Source organism: Helobdella robusta, assembly GCF_000326865.2.
Source record: "Helobdella robusta unplaced genomic scaffold HELROscaffold_44, whole genome shotgun sequence".
NCBI lineage: Eukaryota > Metazoa > Annelida > Clitellata > Rhynchobdellida > Glossiphoniidae > Helobdella > Helobdella robusta.
This window is the reverse complement of record NW_008705063.1, coordinates 847,996-873,858: the sequence shown is the minus strand read 5'-3', so window position 1 is coordinate 873,858 and position 25,863 is coordinate 847,996. Positions and strand designations below refer to the sequence as shown.

Genomic DNA, 25,863 nt, shown 5'->3' with positions numbered 1-25,863 from the left:
ACAAAAAGAATATCAATATTATGCAATTTTCAAGGTTTGTGGTTCCTTTTATTGGTCATAATGTCTGGTCTGGCTAATGACTTTTTTTAGCGAATAAAGCCTCGCGGGCCGCATAAAATAGCTTCGCGGGCCGTTATTTACCCACCCCTTTGTTAACGAAAGAAAGGTAGTCAGATAAAAACGTGGAAATTTTAAGTTTAACTATTTCACCTATCGTGAGTTGCATTCATCTAATAATTGCAATTTTAGTAACCTTAGCGTGCTTCATTGTTAACAAAATTCACTAGCATTTTTAATGAAGAATATTATTTCCGGGTAAAAGCATCAAAATGAACTTGAAGTAGAATCATCAAAAACTTCACCTCAATAAAGACAAAAATCTTGTAGCATTATAATTAATTTAAGAACATAGCAGGGACTCCCACATATCATATAATTACATAGTAAAAACGTTACAATTGCTATTAATAACATCTAATCACAACAACGGTAAAATATACTAATAAATGACATCAAATCATTTTGAAATTCAGAAGCACGAATACTGGGACAACATTAACATGTTAACAAAAACATCTTAACACAGTTGCATTCAAAGTTTCAATAATGACAATATATTTTATTTATTTCAGCAAGGCTTTTTTGAGTTGAATGACATTACCTATCGTTTAGAATGGACGCAACACCAAAGACCTCAATGTTTTCGTAATTCTCCTAAAACAAAAATTGAAAATAGAATGTGTCGAGTTTGTCGCGATAGAAATCCATTGTAACATCAACGAAGTTACATATACATAATATGAACAACATATCTTGATATGTATACATTGACGTTCAAATTTTATTTTGAATGAATAAAATACTCTTGCATGAATTTTTGTGGTTTTTTTTTCCTTTTTCATTCAAATTATTCTCCGGTCAAGAAATTTATGGTGTATTTTTATGGCATTTATTTTTAATTGAACATTAGAAAGTTATGATGGGAGGGGCAGAAAAGTCACAAGAATACAAAAATACATTAGACAACGGATGGTAATTTTGAGCCAAGAACTAACACTCGCTTTATACGAAGATTATTGCTGTATAAGTTTGTGAATGGTAGGGTAACTAAATATTTAATTGAAGGAGCTCCCACCTTCCAGACAATTAAATGGTTAAAACTCAAATCTATCGATGATTCGAGTATTTCATCAGGGTTATGAACCAAAGACGTAAAATGGTCTTCCAAAAATTTTGATCAGTCGGAAATATTACTCGTGATGTTTAAAAAATTATCAAAAATACTTTTGTATGCTGTTGCGTTTTTCTTTAGATATAAGAAACAACAAGTAGGAATGTTTATAACGTAATACAAAATAAATGAGAACGTGTTCGGCAATGAAATTAGACAAAGAGAAGTTCGATCGTAAAATGTCGCAAGAAGAAGGGCTGTTGTTCATGTGTTGAAGCTATATATAGTAAGTCGTCACATGCTTAGATTAGGGATGTGCGGTTCAACAATGCTTTAAAAAGAGCGCAATGCAAATATAATGACTGTTAATGAGCGGTGTGGAGATAGTGCGATTGAAAAAGATTCGATGTATTTTAAACACTGCCGTAAGACTAGTTATGGGGATTAGCGTTATTGGATAGTTAAAATATCTTTATTGGCTACTAATTACAGTCACAAGTTTAACTCACTGTTGCATTTGTAGTGTAGACTAGATTATTTAGAAAAGGTGTTACGAAAAAATCAAAAGTTGATACCATGGTATGGTTATATCCATGGTTATATCCATGGTTGATACAGAACATGGTCTAGGTCCTAGACCATGTTCTGTATCCGTATCTCTAGCATCTATCTCCCCTAAACTGATGTCCCACAACAAGGAAGAAACTGCTCTGCCAATGATTTGGAATGATTCGCTATTAAGTTTAAAACAAATTTTAAAACAAATTAGGGGTTAACGTCCTTTTACATTGAATGAAAAAATAAAAAATTGTTTTTTATTTTTACGAAATAATGTCAACTATTCATAACTCAAAGCATCGACTGAGTGTCAAGCAACCAAAATTCGATCAATTTTTGAAATGATTTACATTATTGTTTACTCAAGCCCTGACGTCTTGCGAAAATTTCATAAAAATCTTCGACACGCAAATTTTATTGTTCATCGTTGAAGAACTTACTCTCCGCTAGACAGTTTACGATGTATCTGATCCACTTTTTGTTTGGTAATGTGCTCGTTCAAGTTGATCCAACATTCTGACGTAATGTATTCTAATAATGATATGATAGTTATTTTTCTTATTTGGTCTTCGAAGACCATCAATTGCTATTTTTTTATGTGTAGTTTTTTTGGTTTTGAATAAATAAATAAATAGAAATATATTTCACACTTCATATCATTGCTATATCTAACTTTCTTTTTATATTTTATTAAAGTTTTATCTTAAGACGGTGTTTTTCTGTCTAGAAAACTGAAGTTCTCAATGATGATTGCTTTTGGATTGCTTGATGATTTTAACTTTCCTGTCTAAAAACTGAAGTTCTGCTGACTTTTATTAAAATTACAGCTCGCGACTTGGACCTGGCACCTCTTAGGTCTGCTGAGGGTTGAATGTTAGGGTTGTCACAGTTCATGAAATTAATATATAACATAGTTCGTTGATGGCTTCTTATCTCTAAATAATGTAAATAGATATAAATTTAATTTAAAGTTAATTGTTAGAAATTTTAAATCTGCAACACCATTATATTTTTATTTGATTTGAAAATTACGATGCGTGATTTCAGCTGCGGATAAAATATAAGTTAATGTTTTTACAATACCTTGAGCCCCACAGAACCTTTTAACGGCAAAATATAATTCTTGTTGTTGAAATATTTATAGTTTAATTTATTTTTAAAGTCAAAATCCACCAACAACTAGCATCACTAACACTGGTAAGAGTTAAGTAATCTCCTTAGTTCATTTTTTTTATAACATAAATATTATAATTGTTTGAAAATAACACTATCTCAAACTACATCTTTCCGAAATCTATTTGACGTATAACTCTTTAGCAGATTGAATTCAATAATTTCTTCATCACAAAACCACTCACTAACTCACTTGCAAACCTTAAATTCATCTTCATTACTACTTTCAAACTTGGCCATTGCATACCACGCGTTGTTATGGTAACCAAAGCAGTTTTGTAACTGCACAAATTGCACAGTAAAACTATAACTGTCAACGTCCTTATAATGGAGTTTCCAGATGTTCTCTTTCTTGTGGGGAACGTATGGAGCAGGAGCAATTGGGAAGAAAAGAAAACTTATGTCATCTACAGGGCATGTAATGAATTCATTCAAGATTATAGATTTATTTTGACAAATTTTGTTCCACTTATTTTTTTTTATTATCTTGCAATTCGATTAAATGAACACTTCGTTTGTAGCAGTGACAGTTTTTTGTCTTGAAAATGTAAAAAAGATAAAATCACCTGTTCTGTTTTTACCATTTGAAGACAGTTTAAATCTCAATTCAGTCTCGCTAATTTCTCGGAGTGTGATTATTTTTCAATGTCAAATTTGGTTTATGACAATGGTGTACGTGAGTGAGTATGTATAATAGATGTAGTAATTTGAATCTACGTTAAAATTTATGTAAGTACCTATGTCAAGTGTCCCATGCCTTATATGGCCTTAGAGAAAAAAACTTATACAATTTTTAAATACCGACACACAATTCATATTTTTCATATCCACAAAATCGATATATCAGTTTTATATAACTATAACCGCCGGAATGATCAAATTGCGTTTTATTATTTGTTATCTTAATTATTGTTATCTTTGCTATATTTGTAATCTTTGGATTGTAAAAGATCGTAAAAAGATGCTTATAAAAGATCCTGCGGAGATAAAGGTTTCCAAGCAGGTTTTTGGACAGGTTTTTAGGAGATTTTATGCGATGTCGTAAATGTGATTTATGTAGTTACTTGGATTAGTTTGATGTTTCTATTACTGTTGTCATTCAGATAAACATTCAACGAACTTTGCGCTTGCAGCAGTTGTGTTCATCTATCGGAAATCTTGAGCCTACGAAATAACAAACACTTGACGATCGTTGGAAGCTACAATATTGGTATTGAAAATATCTTTGAAATTATAAGTTATAATCTTTGAAGTTACAAGTTGGTTTTGGTAGTAACGAACGTCAAGGGTTACAACAATATTTTAAATTTTTCGTAGCCCATCAACATCGAAATGTTCTTGTGTAAAATATCGTATAAATAATTATAAATCTTTCTCATTACAGAAATATTATTCACATTTTAACAGACTCTTATTCTTGATATTGAACAATATTTATCCATTATTTATTCATCGTTTAATTAATTGGAAAGAAACAAGTCAAATCACATCTTTTAGGATCTTCAAAACTCTTTCATTAGAATTTTATTTAATCTGTCATTATACACTCATGGTACTTATTAATTTGAAAAATCTCAAAGAATGATTATTTAAAATCTGTGTATATCTGGATTGATGAAAATTTCTGGTTTGAGTTACCTGTTTTAGGCTTGAATTCGATTTTCGCTCCACTGGTCAAACACAGACAATTTTGGCTGAGACAGATTGAAAACGTTTCATTAGGAGGAGGTCTTTTGTAAAAATTTGCAAAAAGGAATTGTAAAAATTTGTTCATATTAATTTACAAATAATCAGAGGTTAAAATTTTCAATTTCATCAAAATAATTTCATTTGCGAAAAGGCAAGAGAGCTTAACAGGTAAAGGTTAATAGGGTAAAATTTGAAGCAATTTTCAATAACACTAATTCTAATAAGAAAAAATGTTGAAAAATTTTTTTAAGAAAATATAAATAGTTTCAAAAGGTTTGTGGCACGAAAAAACTGAAAAACACTGGTTTAGAACAAACAACATACTTTGAATGATCAGAATCAAAACAATGAAAATGATCTATGAAGTTTCTGTTTCTCCAACTGCTAATTAATTCGTCTGAACGATGAGCATTTGCCGTAAGACGTTCATGATCCACTGCAACAGCAACGGACCCCTTGAAATCACTGGTATAAAGAATTAGTTTTGGAAACTGTTAGATTATTTGCTGTTTGAGAAATTTTCAGTTTCCATTGCATTGATTGTTTGATCAAAAGTGTTGTGTTTAATTTGATGAAATCGATAGTAATTGCTCTGGAAACCGGAGATTTATAAAATTATGTAATTTAATTTTAAAAAATTCTAAAAATTTTCTGAGTATTGTTAAATTTCCAATCAGCTTACATTGATTATTAACAATCTGGTAGCATTTTCTCAATTTTTAATGTTATTAAAATAATTTTGCTACGAGAAGTTGAAATGGTTAAGACGCGTGGATATTTGTTGTGTAATGGAAAATTATGAAACCAAAAAAAATTAGTTCTATGGTGACTTGCTATTTCGTTCACTAGTAGATAATACATTTTTTCTTAATTTTTCAATAAATTTTGTATTTTTCATAATAAAAAAGGCCACTATGATAAAACTCGCTTTTGATACTACATAATAATTTTTCGTGCCAGCAGCCAAAACAAATCAAATACTTTGGTGTATTATAAGAACGGTGGTGAGCGGGGAGAAGTCGATCATTATAAACTTGCATGAAACATTAGTTCGCCCTCATTTCGAGTACTGGTCACAAGTTTTGAGTCCAGGCCTGCAAAAGGAATAAGACCTTTTTGAAAGGGTACAGTGCAGAGCAACAAAGATGATTGAAGGAGTTTGTAAACTAGAATATAGGGATAGACTGAAAAAATGCGGATTAACAACACTGGAAAAGAAAAATTTTGAAATGTAAGAATTGTAAAGCGTCCAAATGTACAAGGCACTGGTGACGGACCTAGAAAATTACCGTTTTATGACGAAAATCAACAAATTTCGTCCCCCACGTCAATATTAAACACTTTTACAATGTCCGCCTCTTCGGTCAGAGTTGACTAAATCTGCCACTGGCGCTAGGAATATACTGAATTGAATGAAATTCTCAGATTTTTTAATTTCAGTTGAAAAGAGGATAGCTGAAACATTTTTCAAATAATTTTATTCGATATAATCTGTCAGATATCAAAAAATTAATGTTTTTTCAGCTTCAGTCGAAACATTTCAACTGAACATCTGCTCATCCCTAATTTAAATTATTGATTTTTATATTTTGAATTAAATTTGAATTCACGTGGCAAATACTACAGTTTAAAAAATATTTGAAAAAAATTTTATTCAGTTATTCATTTTGTTATAGAATTGTGTTTTCTATTTACGCTGCAAATTAATTTTTTTTTTGATGAAGTAGTTTCCAGAGGATTTTGTAGTCTCCAGCGATGTTGTCAGGGCCGGATTTAAAAGTAGGGAGGCCCTTATTAAACAAATCCTTGCATTTTTGTTAAAATTGGTGAACCAAATACTTTGCAAAGATCAGGCAAATGTTTACATGATGAAATATTTTATTGAATCAAAAAATAAATAAAGAAAATTTGAAAACCTTGACCACATTTATTTTTAAAATTTTTTGTTTATAACAAAACAGAATTCTGCAAATTAGGAGTTAACGTCCAACAAGTTCAACCATCGAACTGACAAATTGAATGACGGAGAGTTGCGCCACTAATATCATTGAATTGAAAATTTCCCGATTTATGATTATGGATCTCCAAAGAATCCTCATTGCCACCATTATTGTTTGGTTCACCGCTATGCCAATTATTCATTTCTGCCAAACTTTTGTACTGAAGAATTTCATCTAAAAATTTAGCAGTTCTGAATATTTTCCATTCGAAAACTTGGGAGTTGTTTTTCTTCCTACCAGCCGTCCAGAAGTTCTTTTGAGCTGTAAAAATAAATTATAATTATTATAAAATTAAATATAAAATAATTATATCATAAAAAATATAAAATAATTATAAAAAATAAATTATGAAAAAATACTTTAATAAGAAGATTTGCATAAAAATTAATCGAGATCAATTTATCTTTTTCGTTCAACGAAATAATTTTTACGAACATTTTTGAAATGTTTATACCACTGAGAAAGGAATATGAATAATTTATACAATTGAACTAACAGCAAATTGGTTTCAAATTTAACAATTGCGCGAAGTAACTTTTTTGGGGAATTTTACTAATAGAAAAAATGTAAGACAACCTTTATAGTTATTTTCCAGATGAGCAGCCAGCTGATTAAATAATTCATGATTATCAGCGATAACTAAGTTAGCTCCATGAGCATCACATGCGATGACACTTGCATCCCATGACGCTTCTGTTGCATTGACGTAGATACACCTTCCACCAATGAGGGTGAACGGGTCAGGGCAAGCACCTACAAGTTCACAAGATGCAGTTTCTTATCTGAACGAATTTCATTGCACCGATCGTTCTGTTCGATGTATACATATAAATGACTAACTTTCGACAGTGCAACCAAAGAGGCCAACCAGAAGCAGCGATGCTTGGAAGACAGTTTGGATTTCAACCATATCTTTCGCTGAATCTTCTTCCTAAGTGTTGTGGTTTAAAATAAACAAAAATTCATTATGGATTTAAAAAAGTAAAATATTGATAATTATTTCAAATATTTGGGCTTAGATTAAACTTATTCAAATATATACCAACGCTAGGGGTTTCAAGAAAATTTAATTTTATATTAAGAAAAAATTAATATGGAAAGTTTAACAAAAACAAATTTGTTAAGCGAGCGATTTTTGTTGTTGTAATATAGTTATGATTCAATCTCTATTTGCATTTTCCAATCTACATATGCTCTGCTCCTATTTGAATATTCAAATATTTAAATGATATTAGCTGAACAACTTGATTTAAATTTGTGTGACTTTTAGTCATTTTACATTGCAAATTGTTCAAATATGTAAAAACGCTTTTTGTTCCAAGAAGTTTCATGTATACGAATGTAGTGCATATGTACTAGGGTGGGTCAAAAAAATTTTTTTTTAGTAAATGAATTCTAATAGCTAAATTATGTTGTAATAAGACGTCATAATAAACCATCTAAAATATTATTGAATTATTTTGAGTAGAAGAGCCGCGCAAAGCCGATAAAGTTTTGTGGAAAAAATGGAAAAATGAAAATGCAGCCATTCAAAAAGCGTTTATATAAAAACAATGTGCCGTCACATTAAAAAAATCAACTTTTGTTGCTATGGTATCTTGGTCGTTTTTCAGAATTCGTTCAAATGCGTGCTGAGTTTGGTATTTAAATTATGTCATTTATCTTAAAAACTAGTTTTGGCGAGAAATGAATCTAGATAATTTTTTTGAAAATTCCGTTAATTGTTTTTTTTTCTAAAATATTTATTTAACGTTGAACAAAGCATGAGAATCGATGGTATTGATCACAATCTGACTAAAAATTTTAAAAAACTTCGCTCGGAAGTATGCATCAACAAAAGTGCATCCAAAGTTTACCGTTGCTGTCGCAATCATGTGACCGTTATGGAGAGTCTGATAGAACCGGTGATGCAATTGCTTCAGCAGTTTTTCACAAACTTTCGTCGGATGTCGTTTTTGATGAATCGAGACTGCGAAGAGTGAGAAAGAAAACACGCCAAGTGAAGTGCACCTGAATCTACCTGCTTTATATTTTGATGAACAAAAAGATAAAACACTGAAAACAGTCGCAAACGGAATCAAAAGGTACAGGCATGTAGTTATTGAAGAACACGTATCTATCATTGAAGAACCGGATTCCATTTGCTGAAAAAAAATTTAAAGGCCCTTGAAATGGATTATTTGCATGCTTCATTTGAATGAACTGCCTTTCAGGTATTTTTTTAATCACATCGGCGGTAAAACGTCTGGTCCCTCTTCATACAATGGTTCTATTGGTATGTTGCTGGATAAATGTGAAACGGAAGCTGTAATCGAATTCTAGCCAATACCATGTCAATTACCGACACTAAAAACTGATGAAAAACCAAAAAAATTTGTATGAAATTACATTAGCAATAATAACTGGAAGATTCTCAGATGATTTGGCAAAATAGTCACCTGTAAATATTTCACAAGCTCATTGATTAACTAAAGCTAACCGGATTTTGCATCATTACATTTCTACACCCGCACCATCAAATAATTTATTCGATTTGGCTCAATACGTTGTAAAAGTAAATGTGGTTCCAAAAAAGGAGACACCCATCATGTAAGGTCGGATCACGGCATCTTTGGAAATTAATTGAAAACTCGTGATATTTACCAAATGCGTTAAAAGCAGTTGTAGATTCTCTTATTTAGCGGAACGCGTATTTTGCTCATCCTAAAAACTTGCTGTTGGTGGTGTTAACAGATGAAGAAAAGCTAGAAGAAATTTAAAGGGTCTTGTTTACTTGTTACTGAACTTGAACTGAATTTTGATGCTAAATGTTACATTTGTTTTATAAATTGGCCTGCTGTTGGAAGATGTGATAAAATAGTTAAAAAAACTGCGAGGTCAGCACGTAAAAAAAAAATCAAGGGATGTTATCATTCATGCGAAACTTGCTTCCAGAAAAATTATGCCAAAATTTGACAGCAAGCAGGATTTTTTGTATAAAATAAAACAATTTATTTGATAACTTATGTTTATTTTGTTAAGGTTTTGGCTTTTAATATTACTGAGCCCTTACAAAATTATTTGTCTTGTTAGAATAGCATTTAGTCGGGCTTTTAATAAATAGCTTATGACTATAACGAATAGGACTTTTTTGGAAAAGTTTGCCGCGCATGCACGGGCTGAAGATGTGCGTTTTTTTTATTTGATTTTTCACTAAAACTATTTGTTATGATGCACTAAAATAAAAAAAATGCTATTAGAATATGATTGGTCGACTTTTATTTTCTTACATAGAAAAGTGACCCACCCTAATATATACCTATGAAAGAATTAATTTGGAAAACTTTACAATATTAAATTTGTTAACCGAACAATTTATTTTTGATTCAGTCTCAATTTGCATCTTCCAAACAACATCTGCTCTTCTCATATTTGATTAAACAAAATTTTAAATAATGTTAATACCTGAACAACCTCATTTGAATTCGCGTGACATTTGGTCATTTTACATTGCAAATTTGTCAGGAAAGTTTTGACAGAAAATGTATTTTAAAATATTTTGAAATTGTTTAAAATATGTTGAAAAGGACGATAAAATGGTACAAATACTTGTTTTAATGATGACATTTGACCTTTCCGTAGGCCTGGATAAACAAAAATTCTTCAATCGTTTCCTATAAAGTTTGATGGTTGGCTGTTGACGAAGAATGGCTGGCAAACCATTTCGTATTGAAAGAGAGTAAAGATGTAAATCTTTTATAGACAACCGATTAATTGCTGACAAGTTGATGCAACAGAATATATGAAGACGAACAATGTTGACGAGATGTGACGATATGACGATAATCAACAAATTTGGCCCCCCCCCCCCGTTACTATTAAACATTTTTACAATGCCCGCCTCTTCCGTCAGAGCTATCTAAATCTGCCACTGGCGCTAGGAATATATGAATAAATTAATAAAATTAAAAGCATATCTAAAGCAGGAGGGCCAAACCACGCCCGTAAAGCCATTTTATGCGGCTCGTGAGGCCTTGTTCGCCAAAAAAAGGGCGTCAGCCAGACATTATGACACAAAAAAATGGGCCACAAACAAATCCTAAAAAAATCTACCCGTGTCGAAAAAATTTGCAATTCAAATACATATGCTAAACAATAATTTGAATAAATAATATTCTTAGTAAAAAAATATTTGAATTGACTTGGCAAACTCTGATAAAAAAAACTAATTCAATTGCGTTCATTTATTCAAATTAGAGAAATTCTAATTTGCATTTACAAAACAAACGTGATTTTATTTCCGTGAAGTGAAATAAGTTGATTTAACAATTTAAAAATTAAAATTTTGATTTAAAGAACAGAAGGAATGTACAAACTTATTCACAACTGGAATTAAATTAGGCGTTCATGAATTTTTCTAACTTTTTATCTTTAAACTAATATTTACCTGCAAAATTTTCAATTGAATTGATTAAAATATTTGCTTCAGATTCAACGCATTTATTTTGTAAATTAAAAAAGTCAAGCGTTTACAATGGAGACACGAAATTTAAGTAAGTATAAAACACTACTTGACCGATTGTAACGGACGTTTGTATACGCTGGGCCAGCCGATTCAAAAACTCCTGAGTATCAACTATGACCAAAGTAGCTCCAAGTAAGCCACACGCTCTTACACCACAGTCCCAAGAAGCTTTTGTTTTGTTGATGCAGATGCACCTATTGCTAACGAGAGAGAATCTTCTAGGAAAACCAATGATACAAAAATTTTTTCACTTTCTTGTCTAAAATAAGTCAAGTCCCTTTGGATAGGTCAGATAAAACCCATCAAACAAGTGTTTTTTTAGTCATAATCAATCATCACAATGGATATCTGATACCGGCACAGTATGTGATTGTTTATTTTTTACGATGAGCAAACTCAAATGAACAACAATTTGTATATTCATCTATGTACACTTGAAACGAAACGATACGAAACGAAATAAAAGGGAAACAAAATTTCATCCTGCAATGCAAATCAAATACCTGGGTGTATTAAAAAAACGGTGCTGAGCAGAAAGAAGTCGATCATTATAAACCTGCATGAAACATGAGTTTGCCATCATCTCGAGTACTTTTCACCGGTTTGGAGTCCAGGTCTGCAAAAGGACAAAGACATTCTTGAACGGGTACAGCGCCGATCAACAAAGATGATTGAAGGAGTTTGAAAACTAGAGTGTAGAAAGAGACTGAAAGAATGCGGATTAACAACACTAGAAAAGAAAAGATGCAGAAGAGAGATGATTCAGACATATCAGTTAATAACTGGAAAAAAAGAAACACCGTTCACCAGGTTCTTTCAACTAGTAAAAATGAAAGGATTAAGAGGTCATAGATACAAGCTCTTCAAGAAGACAGAAAATCCAACAAAGCAAAGATTTCTTCAGCAGCATGGTGGTAAACGCCTGGAACGAGCTGAGCGATGAAATTGACTCGGTGGATTCAATCAACAATTTTAAAATCAAGCTAGGAGGGCTAGGATACTAGGACATTTATTTTGAAGTGGTTCTTACACAGATGCTAGTCCACTGAACCACTTTAAACTTTGTTATTAATATTATTATTATTCTGGAAAGAAATATACAACAGGACAATTCCAGTATGTAATTTTATGTTTATTAAGAAAGAAATTTGATTTAAAATTTTTTGTTACAAAACTTGAAAACACTAAACAGTCACATATAATACTATATTTATTTGAAAATTTTGTTCAAAAGTTTAAAAAAAAGTTATTTCAGTAACATATAGTATATAAGTTGATGTTTTCATAAAACCATGAGCCCAACAAAATTCTTCAACAGCAAGCAATAAATTTTTATTTTATAATTGTAGTTTTAAAGTAGTTTTAAAATAAACACTGGTATAGTACCAATGTGGAGTCATTTAATTTTTATATTTTTTTTTTATAAACGGAAATATTCAATTATTTTAAAATAAAATAATTTCCAAAAAACACTTATTTTGAAACCTAGTATAAATCCGGTGAGGTTTTACAAAAATTAAACATTCTATAATCTGCTTCACAAAACGCTTCATTAACGCATTTGTAAACCTTCAGATTACCTGCACCATCCAGTCTACGTCCATACTTGGCCATCGCATACCACACGTCGTTAATGTAACCCGGACAGTTCTGAAACTTCACAAAGTGTATACGAACCATCAATTGTCCGTTGACCAGATGCTGATTATTTCTATAACCAATATACTCCCACATATTCCCTTTCTTTCTAGGTACGTATGGAGAAGGAGCAATCGGGAAGAAAAGAAAACTTGTATTGTCTATAGGGCAGTAATCAATTTATTCAAAATTATTGATTTAACTTGTTTAACTTGTAAATTATTGATCAGTTATCAAAAGTTATTGATTTAACTTGTTTAACTTGTAAATTATTGATCAGTTATTAAAAGTGAATAGCATGCGTTCAATTAAATTAACAACCCGCCAGTAACAAAAATAGATTTTTGTCGTACAAACGAATAATGAACAAATCACCTGTGTTGTTTTCATTATTTCCTAAGATCTTTGTACAAACTCTGTTAGTCTCATTTGTTATATCAATACCAATTCCATTTAATTTTGAGACCAAAATTGTATGTTTGTTCATGGTGAATAACTGATTTTCATTATTGGTCCTGGTTTTAACTTCAAAACGATTTTCCTCCAATGTCAAACATTTATACGTCCCATTGTCATTAAAACCTACATCAATTGATGAGTATTGGGGTAGGCTGATGAAATATATATAAATTTAATTTTGTGTGAAAAAAATTTTGTCTTTAAATTCATTGAAATATTATTACTTGAGATAATATTTTTCGTATTTAATGATTTGTTTGTAGCATGCATTTGAGTCCAGCATACTTTCCACTTTGGTTATGTTGGCACCATCTACGCCTATGCCGTGAACAGCCAGCACGGGGAAAGAAGAATTATCGTTTATAACAACTGTCAAGTCAGCTTCCTTGTTTATAAGAATTTTATCTTCAAAATTATTTATTTTCCACAACAAAGACGATCCAGACTCTGTAAACTTTCTACTGTTTATGAGCTTATATGCTGGAACTGTTTCACGAAGAACTGTGAATTAAATCATAATCCAATATATACAAATACCTCTTCACGCCCTACTTATGTTATGCTATCAACAACGTAACAGAAACATCTCTTACCGTTGTTTTTCACGTAGGACACGCACATGCCAACACCCAAGTCAATGCCAAGAGAGAAGCTTCGAGTGTTCCTTATATATCCACTTGAACTATATTGCCAAAACATGTCAGACGAAATATTAGTTTCCCTTATATTTTGTGCAATCACATCTTCGTAATAACCCTTTGCCACAGCCAAGCAAGTCGTCGAATTCTTTTTACAGATCGTAAAAACAGGGTATCTAAAAAAATGTGAATGAAATTGTTTGATAGGTATATATTTGATTATAAATGTTACATTGAAATAAATATCATACCTAGCATAGTACGTTACAAATTTGGAAATATTTCTATTACATTCTATAGATGGGTGACAAACGTCAAGATGAAGTGGCATTCCATACCATTTGAAAACTGCCACAGTTTTAAAAAAGCTTATGTCTCCGCACTTTTTCTGCTCAAGATATTGAACATTCAAATGCATTCTGGTATTCACAATAGAACCTGCTTGATCACCGTTCATTCTCCATTCCATGGTTATCTTCTGCGGATCAAAAGGAGCTGAGACGAGCTCGATGATTACAGATTCTTTAAACAACTCGTCTTTCACTTCAAAAATTATGTAAAAAAAACTTTTACGTACATATTTATATTATACCATCTGATACCTGACACCTTGAATATAGTGGTAAAATAATGGCAAATAGAAAAATAAAGAAAAAATAAACGTTACATTTTGTTTGTAATGTTTAATATTTCATTCTCGTCTATAACATGCAAAAAGTGTGTGATGCTTTGATTCACGTGCGTTTATTGATATATAAGAGAGAACAATAATATTTACGGTTCTACTCTGCTTGATATCAAACTCCAAGACGTTATCTAAACACCTTGCTTATTATTATCAGATGATTTATATAGCGCCCATTAAAAGGTTTTCACAGGCGTTCTCCACGTATTTCGAACCTTTTGCTGAAAAATGAATGTCTTCAACTGCCTTTTGAAATGAGAAAACGACAAATTGTAATCACGCAAAGTTAGCAAAAGATCATTCCACAACTTTACTCCAGAAACCACAAAATTTCCTGACCCTAATTTCAATGCTGTCATCGGCTGCACTAATAAATCACAGCTATCTGATCTTAGACCAATCCTCTGGCCAATAGTGGATTTGTACAGAAACCTGTTAGACAAATATTGTGGCGCCAGTCCATTCAAGCTTTCATACATCAAAACACATATTTTAAACCATATTATTTTATAGACAGGCAGCCAATGCAAATCCCGAAGTACCGAGCTCATGTGATCAAACCATTACACACCAACAATGATTCTAGCAGCCCTATTCTGAACCGTTTGGAGCATAGCTTAATGTGCATATACATTAGTAAAGAACATTCTCGAATAGATGAACCAAAATTTTTAATTCAAACAGACATGGACATTGAGAAATAAATTTTCATTGCCTATTCCGACCATCAGCATCGAATCATTTTTCGATAATTTTACAACACTACTATTAATGCACATGCAGAAGTTCCTTAATTTATCGACAGTATCACAATGATTTCTCAATGTCTCGATATAGTCTTGTTAATTTCCTGAAGTGCAAATATTTCTTGTTATCAAAATTTGTTAATAACAATGGTAAGTTTTTATATAATGATAGTCCGATGCATTGGTAACTTCAAAAATGTATGGAATTTTTTGATACCATCAGATATCAAAAAGTTCTTGTTCAAATTATTTTGATTAGCAATGCTATTCCTTGCTAGCGACAAAATTTTTTCTCATTAAAAGAATAATTTTTTCACATTTATATAGAACTTTTTGTTTCCCCATTCGACATAACGTCTTCGACGGTTCAATCAAAAGACTGATCTTTTTCAATTTGTTCATTGATGATTAATCTCCTACGTCCACAATGCTAAAATTTAAATTTAGTCAGTCGACACAAAACCACAACCTCATTTCCCATAAATCATTAATAGACTTTTTTATTAAACTCAGACCTAGTCTAGGAAAAATTTCTTCATTGATGATTGCAATTGGGTTGAATATTAACACGTCAAAAACCAAATGAATGCTGTTGGATCAAAAAACAATAACAACTATTCACAAAAAAGATTAGTTTAAAAATCGTCTCCGATACCAAATGTCAAATACAAATGCTGACGTGGACAAAGTTTACGGGGGACCAAAAAAATTAATAAATATTTGCTAGTGTGACCAAAATTAGGCTGGCAAGACGTTTTTTGGTTTATTTTGAACTTAAAACGGTAAACTCCTACTAAAAACAGTTTCTAACTTATTTTTATTGAAAACACTGCTCACAATAAGGCCATGATATCCCTTGTTTTGCAATAGGTCAAATGAATTAAGTTCTTTGACGTGATAGATTGGGCATCTAGGGCTGGGAATGAACACATCACTGACGTGTCTTGGAAATTGTCCAAAGGCTGATGGATCATTAACAAATTTAAATCTTATTTTTTGAAAAGGATCATATTGAAATATATATAAATATATATATATATATGTATATATAAAAACATATATATATTTTTAATTTACATTTTATATTTAATTTACATTGTTAATCAATATTTTATATTTTTTATCTGATAATTTTCATGTAATTTAATTTCTCTTAAAACTAACGTCTGTTTTCATCGTAATGATGATCCTCCACTGCGCATCTATATCGAGTCTGCTGATTTATATCTACTCCCAAGCCAGTGGCGCTCGACACCAAGAAACCGTATTCGTTAATGAGCCAGTTCTGGTTTGAGTTATCTGTTTTAGGCTTGAATTCGATTTTCGCTCCACTGGTCAAACACAGACTATTTTGGCTGAGACAGATTGAAAACGTTTCATTTGAAGGATTCTTTTGAAAAAATTTGCAAAAAGGAATTGTAAAAATTTGTTCATTTTAGTTTTCAAATAATCAAAGGTTAAAATTTTCAATTTAGAACAGTGTTTTTCAGCGCAAAACAATTTTCATTTGCAAAAGGCCAAGGAAACTTTACAGATGAAGGTTAATAGGGTGAAAGTTGAAGCAGTTTTCAAAAACACTAATTCTAATAAGAAAAAATGTTGAAAAATTTTTTTAAGGAAATATAAATAGTTTCAAAAGGTTTGTGGAGCGTGGCACGAAAAAACTGAAAAACACTGGTTTAGAACAAACAACATACTTTGAAGGATCAGGGTCAAAACAATGAAAATGATCTATGAAGTTTCTGTTTCTCCAACTGCTAATTAATTCGTCTGAACGATGAGCATTTGCCGTAAGACGTTCATGATCCACTGCAACAGCAACGGACCCCTTGAAATCACTGGTATAAAGAATTAGTTTTAGAAACTGTTAGATTATTTGCTGTTTGAGAAATTTTCAGTTTCCATTGCATTGATTGTTTGATCAAAAGTGTTGTGTTTAATTTGATGAAATCGATAGTAATTGCTCTGGAAACCGGAGATTTATAAAATTATATAATTTAATTTTAAAGAATTCTAAGAATTTTCTGAGTATTGTTAAATTTCAAATCAGCTTACATTTATGATTAACAATCGGGTAACAATCCTCAGAAGGTATGATATCAATACCAAGATTTCTGTCGTCAAAAGTGGATACAAGGTAGCCATTCTCATTAACTTTCCACGCATAATGAACATTTTCATCGAATTCATTTGCAACGATTATTGATGGGTTGGTTTTTAGAATTCCAATACACACTGGACCCCCACATAGCTTAAAAGGAAGGTTTGTTTCCATGGTAACATCCACAATTATTTTTCCTGAAAAACTGTAATAGATCACATTTAAAGTGTTTCGTAATGTTGCATGTTATAAATTTCATTGTAAATTCTATTTTTTTTAGTCTTTATTTTTGCAGCTCTGACATACGCAGAATCGCTTACAATGTTACAGATATATCAACTATATATCTTTTATTATGTTCTTCATGTCTTAAAATATTGATTTGAAGCAGCCATCTTCACCACAAAGGCTGTTTAATTTTTTCACACAAGCACCGCATCATATACGCTGAGCATATGATAGCCATTGAGATGTTTGACTCAGCGAGCATTTGAACCCCTGAGCCATCTCGCCGGCCAGCATGCAACAACTTAAGTCGTCTACCCAATTGCCAACCTCGAAAAGACAAACGGCTGGGTTGACCGGGGTCGGCTACCAGAATGAACCTGTAGAAACTGCAGGATTTAAACACGGGTCATGAGAGTGGTAGACAGACACGCTAACCACTTGGCCATGAGACCCCACGAGATACGTAACGATAATTCTTCGGTCGATCCCAGATGCTTTGTATCAAGAACGTCGAGATTTCCATTACCAAATTATTTATTTTCATGCTCAAGAAATTGTGGGCTTAATTCAGCTTAATTTACTATATCAGCCTCACATTAAAACACGATCTATGGTACGTGTTACGTAATATTATTTGAAGTGTCGTTTTGTGCCAATTGCATCATTTATAGTAGAATTTCACTAAAAACTGAGTTATACTGATTTTTAATAAAAATACTGCTCACAACGGGCAGAGCCATGGTCCTCCTGGCTCCTCCCTTTAGATCTGCCACTGACCAGTTGCTATTTATAAACGATAAATTTTCACAATTTCCAACGTTAATAGTCTCTAAAAAAACTGATTTTTGAGAACATTTTCTATAATTTGGGTTTTTTTATTTTTAGCTTTTTTTCGAATTAATCTTTTTTGTTGTATAAATTACATAAAATATAAAAATTGATTGTATCATAATGGTAAGGCAAACAATTACAAACCTCAAAGGCTGCCAAAGAATAAGGGAATGAACCTGCGCCAAGATGCACAGGAACGTCAAACATCTGACCAGCATGTTGGCAGCCCTTCTGCAAAAAATATCTGATAGAAATTTGTCAAAATTTATTAACGAAAAGTTCCAAGTGAGCTTGGCATTTAAAGCTGGTGTGAAAAAAAACAGTTTTAAAAGTGTGTGGACATTTTTAAGACTGTTCAGTTCAACAATTTGAAATTAATTTATATATACAAGACAATAAGATTTTAGTAATGTAAATTGAAATCTCTCAGCTCCACCTCTAGTTTTGAACAAATAGTTTTCTGACTTAAGCTAGATACAAAAATTTAAAAATCTAACCATGGATATCCATGAATCTAACACATACAACGAAACTGTCAAAGGTAGTTCAACAGTATTCAAACTACGTAGGAAGGCGAGTTTATTTGTCGGGGATTATTTTTCGTGAAATCAAATTAAATGTAGCCACGTGAAACGCTTGGCAGGTGTTTGAGGAAATTTAAATATTCAAATTATTTATTCAAATTTTTGTTTTGAAAAATTTTCCACGAATCAAAATTATTTTTTTGATCAATTCTATATTGTAAACTACAGGTGGCCATTCGTCAATATGAACAACAAGAAACTACCATTTAAGTAAATCACGTTATTAAAAAGTTATTCCTAAAATGACAGTCCGGCAGAAGCGTAGCTAGGGGGGGTACATATGTTCCCGGGCGCCAAGTACAGGAAAGGCCAAAATGAGACAGACCAAATTTTCACAAGAGTAAACTATGTAAAATTATCTTTCACAGTGGCTGAATCATATGTTATAATTTGTATATTTATGTTTTATCTTTAAATACAGAGTTCCATTGAAATTTGAATAGTTTTTGTTAACAGTGATTTTTACAATACCTCTAGAGTCCGCAGTTTAAAACTTAACTGATGAAAAACACTACAATTTGCAAAAGCACTTACCTTCAACTGAAACCTTTCTCATGCTCTCTTCCTTATATTTCTTTCCTCGCTCTTTCTCTTGTTTTCTTTCACAATAAATATCTGATGTTTTTTTTACAAATTTCGTGGTTGTTAGTTATTTTTAACTTGTTGATTGAGAAACATTGGTTGGAATGAATTTGAATTGTTGTCCGTGCCATTTGCACTGAAAAACTCAAAATTTTCGAATTTTACAAAAATTTAAATATACAAATTAGTTTGATCAATCATGAATTTTGTTCGATTTAATCAGGTTTTTCTAAAATGAAAATAAAAAGCGTTAGTTTTAAACCATATTAATTTTTCACACATTCATTCTTTCTATATATTTATATATTCATTCATTCATCCATTCATTCATTCGCGAAAATTCACCACAATGCAATTGCGTATTCCATTGAATGAAAGCTGTTCCATTGAGTGAAAGCCATTACGATTGTCTTTCAAGCATAGGAAATTTCTCTGTTGTAATTTCTCAAAGAACAAACACTCAAAGTAAAATTTAATTAACTCGCTTTCAAAAATAACATTTATTTTTGCATGTTTTAATAAAACATCTTAAATAAATACAATTCTTATATCTTCCTAATCGGCACGGCTGTGATGGATTTAGGTGTGTGATGCCCTTTTAGGGAAGGCCTTTTTTGTAGAAGCCCACGGAAGTCTTCTATCTCTGTTGAGACCCGGGCCACTAGACTCAGTCGTCCTGCTCTGAACTAATTTAACAATCTGTAGAAACAATCTTATTTCATTATGAAATTACTTCGATAGATTAAATTTGAAAAGTTGTCCATGACATCGAAATAACTCTTCTGGAGAAAGTTTTGAATTCGAGTAGATAACTTTTTAGACCATTTTAGACTATAAAATGTTTTCCAAACCATTTTGTCACCCCTACGTTCCTGTGCCCAAGACTCTTTTAACTCGTTTTTTGCATTAATACTTGTAACATTACAACTATTTTAGAATATAAAACTTTATAATAACATAGTTTATTTACAATTTATAGAAAAATAAATAGTTTACTTTATTATTTTTGCATTCGCCTTTGAATTTTTATATAAACTGCATCCATTCAAACATGACGTGGTTGGAACGAGTTTACGTGTGGGTACATATGATGTTGTAACGGTTTGCCTGTTAGGTTGTTTGTCGTCCGTCAAATTCTGATGTTTTTTAAGAATAAAATTAAAAATAAAACATCCAACATTATACATTTATATTTTTGTATACACACACATATATACACATATGCATACATACGCGCAGCACGCGCAGCACGTGCAACTCAAAAGACATACTGATGCCAGCGCATATGTACCTGCTTTTAAAATAATTTGTACACCTTGCCTATGTTGCCTTGTTAATCAATATTTTATTTGATCTTGCTTCGTTTGTTTCATTTTTTGTCAAAATGAATCTTTTACATCTATATAAAAATTCACCTACCAAAAATGTGTATAAATGTAAGATTTTTAAGTCTAATTTTGACTTGAAAAAAAACTATATTTTTCAAATTAATATGAAGCATCTTATGAACATCAAATTGAAATTGGAAATATAACTTACAATCAAAAACAAAAGCAAAACTGAAAATCATAAAAAATAATTTTGTACAGACATCCGAAACGCTAATTAATTAAATAATTAATTAATCAAGTGAATACATGCTTCCGATGAAACGACATGACAGCACTTCAAAGACGGTAGAGAAAATGCCTAATTAAATGTCTCGTGTTCGTGTTTTATGCGTTTCATGTGTATGTGTGTGTGTTTGACAGAGAGAAAGAGAGAGTGTGTGCGTGTGTGTGTGTGGTTTGTGTGTGTGTGTGTGTGTGCGCGCGCGCGCGTAGTATGCGTGGTGTGTCGTGTCACAACCACACCAAATGATACCGATGATAGTAGCTAGCTCCTTCTTACTTACTTACTTGCGTGTATTCTTCGTTCATGTTCAAGCCTTTCTTTCAAATTTAATACACAAACCAGAGAAGGTTTTTTGCTTTTCATAAAAATCATCAACGACTTTACAAGGTTATATTGAATTGCCTGACGACCGCATGCTTCTTGTTCTTTTTAAACTTCCAATTTTATCAGTTTGTAAAAATTGTATGGCACCATTCCTAATCAATTATTTTTTTATATAATGGTTCTCTATAAGAGTAAAATTAATGTTAAGTAGTTTGGCATACGTTTCAAATATCTGATAGACTCCAAAATGTGTAGTAAGCTTTCAAACGTGAGACTTACACGGCACGGACGTAGTTGAGATTTATCTTTCAAGTGTTACAAAGTAAAGATTTTTAAGATTTGATCAAATCCAGACAAAATTAATGAAGCTCAATAAACAACGAGTATATTTTCAAAGTTATGTAAAATGAAAATAGTTAATGGTAATTATTTTTTTTTGTGTTAAATAAAGAAACAAAATTTAACAAATTGAATAACGGTTTCGTGCCAGAGTTGAGCAGTCGGGCAGGTGTGTAATGAAGAAAACAACAGCTCGACAATCTTTTTAGAAATTTGTTTTTTGAAATTTTAAAATTTCAAAAATGAGTAGAGATGGAGAGTGAAGAGAAAATAGAGAGAGAGAGAGAGAGAGAGAGAGAGAGAGAGAGAGAGAGAGAGAGAGAGAGAGAGAGAAGTCACATGTCAAAGAGAGTAAACAAAGAAAGATTTGGAGAAAGTTAAATGAATGAAGTATAACATAAAATGAAAAAAATGGATGGGTTGAGAAAAAATCAAGAAAAAAGGAGAAATAGAGTGAGAGAGCAATAAAGAGAGAGAGAGAGAGAGAGAGAGAGAGAGAATGGAGAGAAAAGTGAAATAAAAGACGAGCGGTACACGTAAGCTTGAGTATATTTCAAACTCTAACATAAGTTATTACGCATTTTGTCTTTTATTATAAAACTGAAATTAATTATCCAAAGTTAGTTTTATCGTGTGGATTTTTTTAACTGAATGACATATTTATATATTTTCATGCATTATTTCAAAGCTGAACATACGTATATAAAAGGAAGATTTATTAATGGATAAATAACTAGTAGCTCTATTTCAAACTATTTGATCACAAATAAACTGCTAACATTGTCGTGACATAATTGTAATTAGCATTGTTATTTGAATGTTAATCTGTCACAATAATTTTAACAATCAGCACCAGAAATATTGACACTTTTTCTTTATACACACGCATGCATACTTCCAACCCATCAACATCATCATCCTCCAGAAGCATCATGTCCAGAGAGTTCAGCATTGAAGAGCTGAAGAAATACAGCGGGAAGGACGGTGGAAAGATTTACGTGGCCTTGAACTTCAACGTTTTTGACGTCACCGTGAAAGGGAAAAGTAACTACGGACCAGGTTTTATCTTTTTTATGGTTTCCTAGTTGAATTTGAAATTTTGAATCAATTTTTTTTCTATTTTCAAATTTAATAGTCTTTTTTTTAATTCTGTTTCTTTTACATTTTCAACACCCATAAATGTGGATGAACGTTTGTGTTACATTGGCTGGTCCGTCAAACACACACAACCACACACAACGTAAACACACGTTTGAGTTGAATGTACAGTTGTCAGAGGCATTGCATTGAGGGTTACCTGAGAATAAAGCAATATTCCCAGGTAATCTCAAGTTTATTCCAAATTGGCGGAGACAGTATTTGAACCCGGTAAGCGCGCAATAACAACGCGAGATATGCCCAGGCCCTTCTACGGTCTGAGCTAATTATTAAAAGATCGTATTTTTAGATATCTTGTTAAACATCTGCTTTTGAAATTGTTGGGGAGGGAGTCTCATAAATTTCGAAATTATCTTCAAAATTTATGAAAAATGAAATCGGAAAAAGATTATTGATAATAATTTTTAGGTGGCCAGTATGAATCATTTGCTGGTAGAGATATCTCGAGAGCGATGGCTACTATGGCTATGGTGAGGTGACGAGGACGAAGATGATGATGACAGTGACGAGAATTATGACGAAAATTATAATTACAACTTAATATAATTAAGATAAAAAAAAGATGGCGATATTAATGATAACGTGATTGAAGAAAAAATTATTAATAGTGAGCTTTTCTGTAAATTTTAATATTTCAATAACCTGTCTAAACCATTTCCCTCGCAAATTGACCAATGAACGAGCAGGTGCACACGGAGACCTACGACGAACTGACGGATTTGAATGAGGATCAAAAAAAGAGTTTGATCACGTGGGAGAAAAATTTCAAAGGTCGGTCGTTCATTGGCTGCTTGGATGGTTACGATTATGATCATAATTGAAATTCATAATATTAGTAATAATTAAATAATAAATGATTATAATTATTTCCTATCCATTAGTAGTGATGCTAAAAATTTTCATACTATTCACAACAGAAAAGTATGAAATCGTAGGAAAACTGGTCAAGTAGAAGAGATAGGGAGAAAACAAGGACAAACAAATGAGAAAATACACGAACATATTGAAAGACAGAAAAAAAAAACAAATGAATGAACTAATGAGAGATTTATTTAATTAGTTTTAGATAATTATGTAAATATATATATATACACACAAGTAAATTAGTAATTAAAGTAATAAGTAATTAGATGGACACTTCAACAACAATTTTCACTAGATTTAAAGAAGTCAAAAAAATGATTTTTTTGGGGGATTTAATTCTATTTAGATAGATTTAATTAAGTTAATTTAGGTTTAATTAAAATTGATTAAGCTTAAGTAAGTTAATTTAGGTTTAATTAAGTTTGTCTAAGTTTGATTAAGTTTATTTAGGTTTAACTTTTATGTTAATTTAACTCAATTAAAATATTATTGTTTCAGTTTTTCACTAGTCAAAGAAACAAACTTGTGAACATGCATTCAATTGTTTTTAATTTGATTACAAAATAAAACAAAAAACAATCTAGCTACTAAAATCTGCAATTAAAATTTAAAAATATAACACAGAACTGTATGTAATTGATTGATTGACCGTATGTACAATATGAAAAAACAGATAGTGTGTATTACAGAGGTAAACCCGCACGCGCGCACACACACACACACACGCACACGCACACACAAATACACACACAATTTATGTATAAAAATATATAAAACATGATAAATGAATACAGATCTATGAAAAGCTAGCTACATAATGTAATATAAAGAAATAAGATTTTACATACAGTACAGTTACTAAAGAAATAAACAAGCAAATAAACAAAAAATAAATAAATAAGAAGACAAATAGGTCAATAAATTGATTAATTAATTAATTAATTAAACAATTATAATACAAATAATACATTGTAATAGTAAATTAACAAATAAATGAATGGACGAATGAACAAATAATACATTGTGGATAACTGCATATAAACTCTATGCTATACAATTTTTTTTAAATATTTAAATTTCATAATTTCTTTTAAACCACAAAAAAGATATAAGCATACGGAGAGAAACACACAGAAACGTAAAAAAACAACTGTCAAATTTGATGTCATCTGAAAGACTGCACCACTTCAAAATAAAAACTTACATGAAGATTTTGATAAGTTAAACCGTAACCCTCACAAAAAAATATTCATCACTGAGGAGGCTTCAGTCCCTAGGATACCCTAGAGACTGAAGGGACCCTAGGATAAGTATCTGGCTACCCCTGTCGAAATAGATACAAATACACAAAGATACCTAAATATAGACAAATACACAGAGATACAGAAACATAGACAGACAAATGAATGGATTTAATTTTGGACACTACGTTAAAGCGTTGAAGACACGTTTCAGAATTTCAATGCGTTTGCAAATAGAATAAAAAAGAATATTTATATATATATATATATATATATATATATATATATATATATATATATACTGAATGTTGTAAGTAAAGACACAACAAACACACAAATAAACATGATCAAACGCATAGAAGAGCTAAAAAGGAAACAAACTAAATAAGCTCTTTACACAGACACACACACAGACACACATATACACACACACGCACACACACGCGCACGCAAACACATGTATAAAGATTCATCATTAATCAAAAAAGACAACAACCATAGATAACATAGATGAAATGAGTCGTTAGAAAAAAATCATACACAAACTAAATCTAAAACATTAGATGTTTATAAGCTACAAGAATGATTACAATACAATACAATTGTAGCATAACGGTGTAAAATTATTTAAAAGATTTAAACTGAAAAATAAACTTCAAAACAAAATCCCTTCACAAAAAAATAACCACATTACAATTTATACCATAAAACCATCAGATAAAATAGACATACATAA

The 25,863-nt window shown here is 31.3% G+C and overlaps 5 protein-coding genes across 5 annotated transcripts; 1 reads left to right on the top strand and 4 right to left on the bottom strand.

The window, feature by feature from the left end:
* Positions 1–1,721: 1,721 nt before the first annotated feature.
* On the bottom strand, positions 1,722–4,676 carry HELRODRAFT_177790 (hypothetical protein; the record flags this gene model as incomplete). Its single annotated transcript, XM_009025941.1, has 5 exons — positions 1,722–1,881; positions 2,170–2,315; positions 3,104–3,309; positions 3,469–3,525; positions 4,541–4,676. The coding sequence occupies 5 exons, from the start codon at positions 4,674–4,676 to the stop codon at positions 1,722–1,724; spliced, it is 705 nt and encodes a 234-aa protein (XP_009024189.1).
* Positions 4,677–6,586: 1,910 nt separating this feature from the next.
* HELRODRAFT_177789 (hypothetical protein) lies at positions 6,587–7,501 on the bottom strand (the record flags this gene model as incomplete). The annotated part of the gene is made up of 3 exons (XM_009025940.1): positions 6,587–6,852; positions 7,168–7,344; positions 7,432–7,501. The coding sequence occupies 3 exons, from the start codon at positions 7,499–7,501 to the stop codon at positions 6,587–6,589; spliced, it is 513 nt and encodes a 170-aa protein (XP_009024188.1).
* Positions 7,502–11,099: 3,598 nt separating this feature from the next.
* Positions 11,100–14,299, bottom strand: HELRODRAFT_177788 (hypothetical protein; the record flags this gene model as incomplete). Its single annotated transcript, XM_009025939.1, has 6 exons — positions 11,100–11,263; positions 12,676–12,894; positions 13,109–13,344; positions 13,417–13,693; positions 13,786–14,006; positions 14,082–14,299. The coding sequence occupies 6 exons, from the start codon at positions 14,297–14,299 to the stop codon at positions 11,100–11,102; spliced, it is 1,335 nt and encodes a 444-aa protein (XP_009024187.1).
* Positions 14,300–16,035: 1,736 nt separating this feature from the next.
* HELRODRAFT_177787 (hypothetical protein) lies at positions 16,036–20,441 on the bottom strand (the record flags this gene model as incomplete). Its single annotated transcript, XM_009025938.1, has 8 exons — positions 16,036–16,223; positions 16,426–16,616; positions 16,959–17,031; positions 17,317–17,512; positions 18,316–18,448; positions 18,566–18,725; positions 19,540–19,620; positions 20,321–20,441. The coding sequence occupies 8 exons, from the start codon at positions 20,439–20,441 to the stop codon at positions 16,036–16,038; spliced, it is 1,143 nt and encodes a 380-aa protein (XP_009024186.1).
* Positions 20,442–22,796: 2,355 nt separating this feature from the next.
* HELRODRAFT_177786 (hypothetical protein) lies at positions 22,797–23,974 on the top strand (the record flags this gene model as incomplete). The annotated part of the gene is made up of 4 exons (XM_009025937.1): positions 22,797–22,923; positions 23,431–23,492; positions 23,709–23,793; positions 23,904–23,974. 4 exons carry the CDS (start codon positions 22,797–22,799, stop codon positions 23,972–23,974), a joined length of 345 nt encoding a protein of 114 aa, XP_009024185.1.
* Between the last annotated feature and the right edge of the window lie 1,889 nt (positions 23,975–25,863).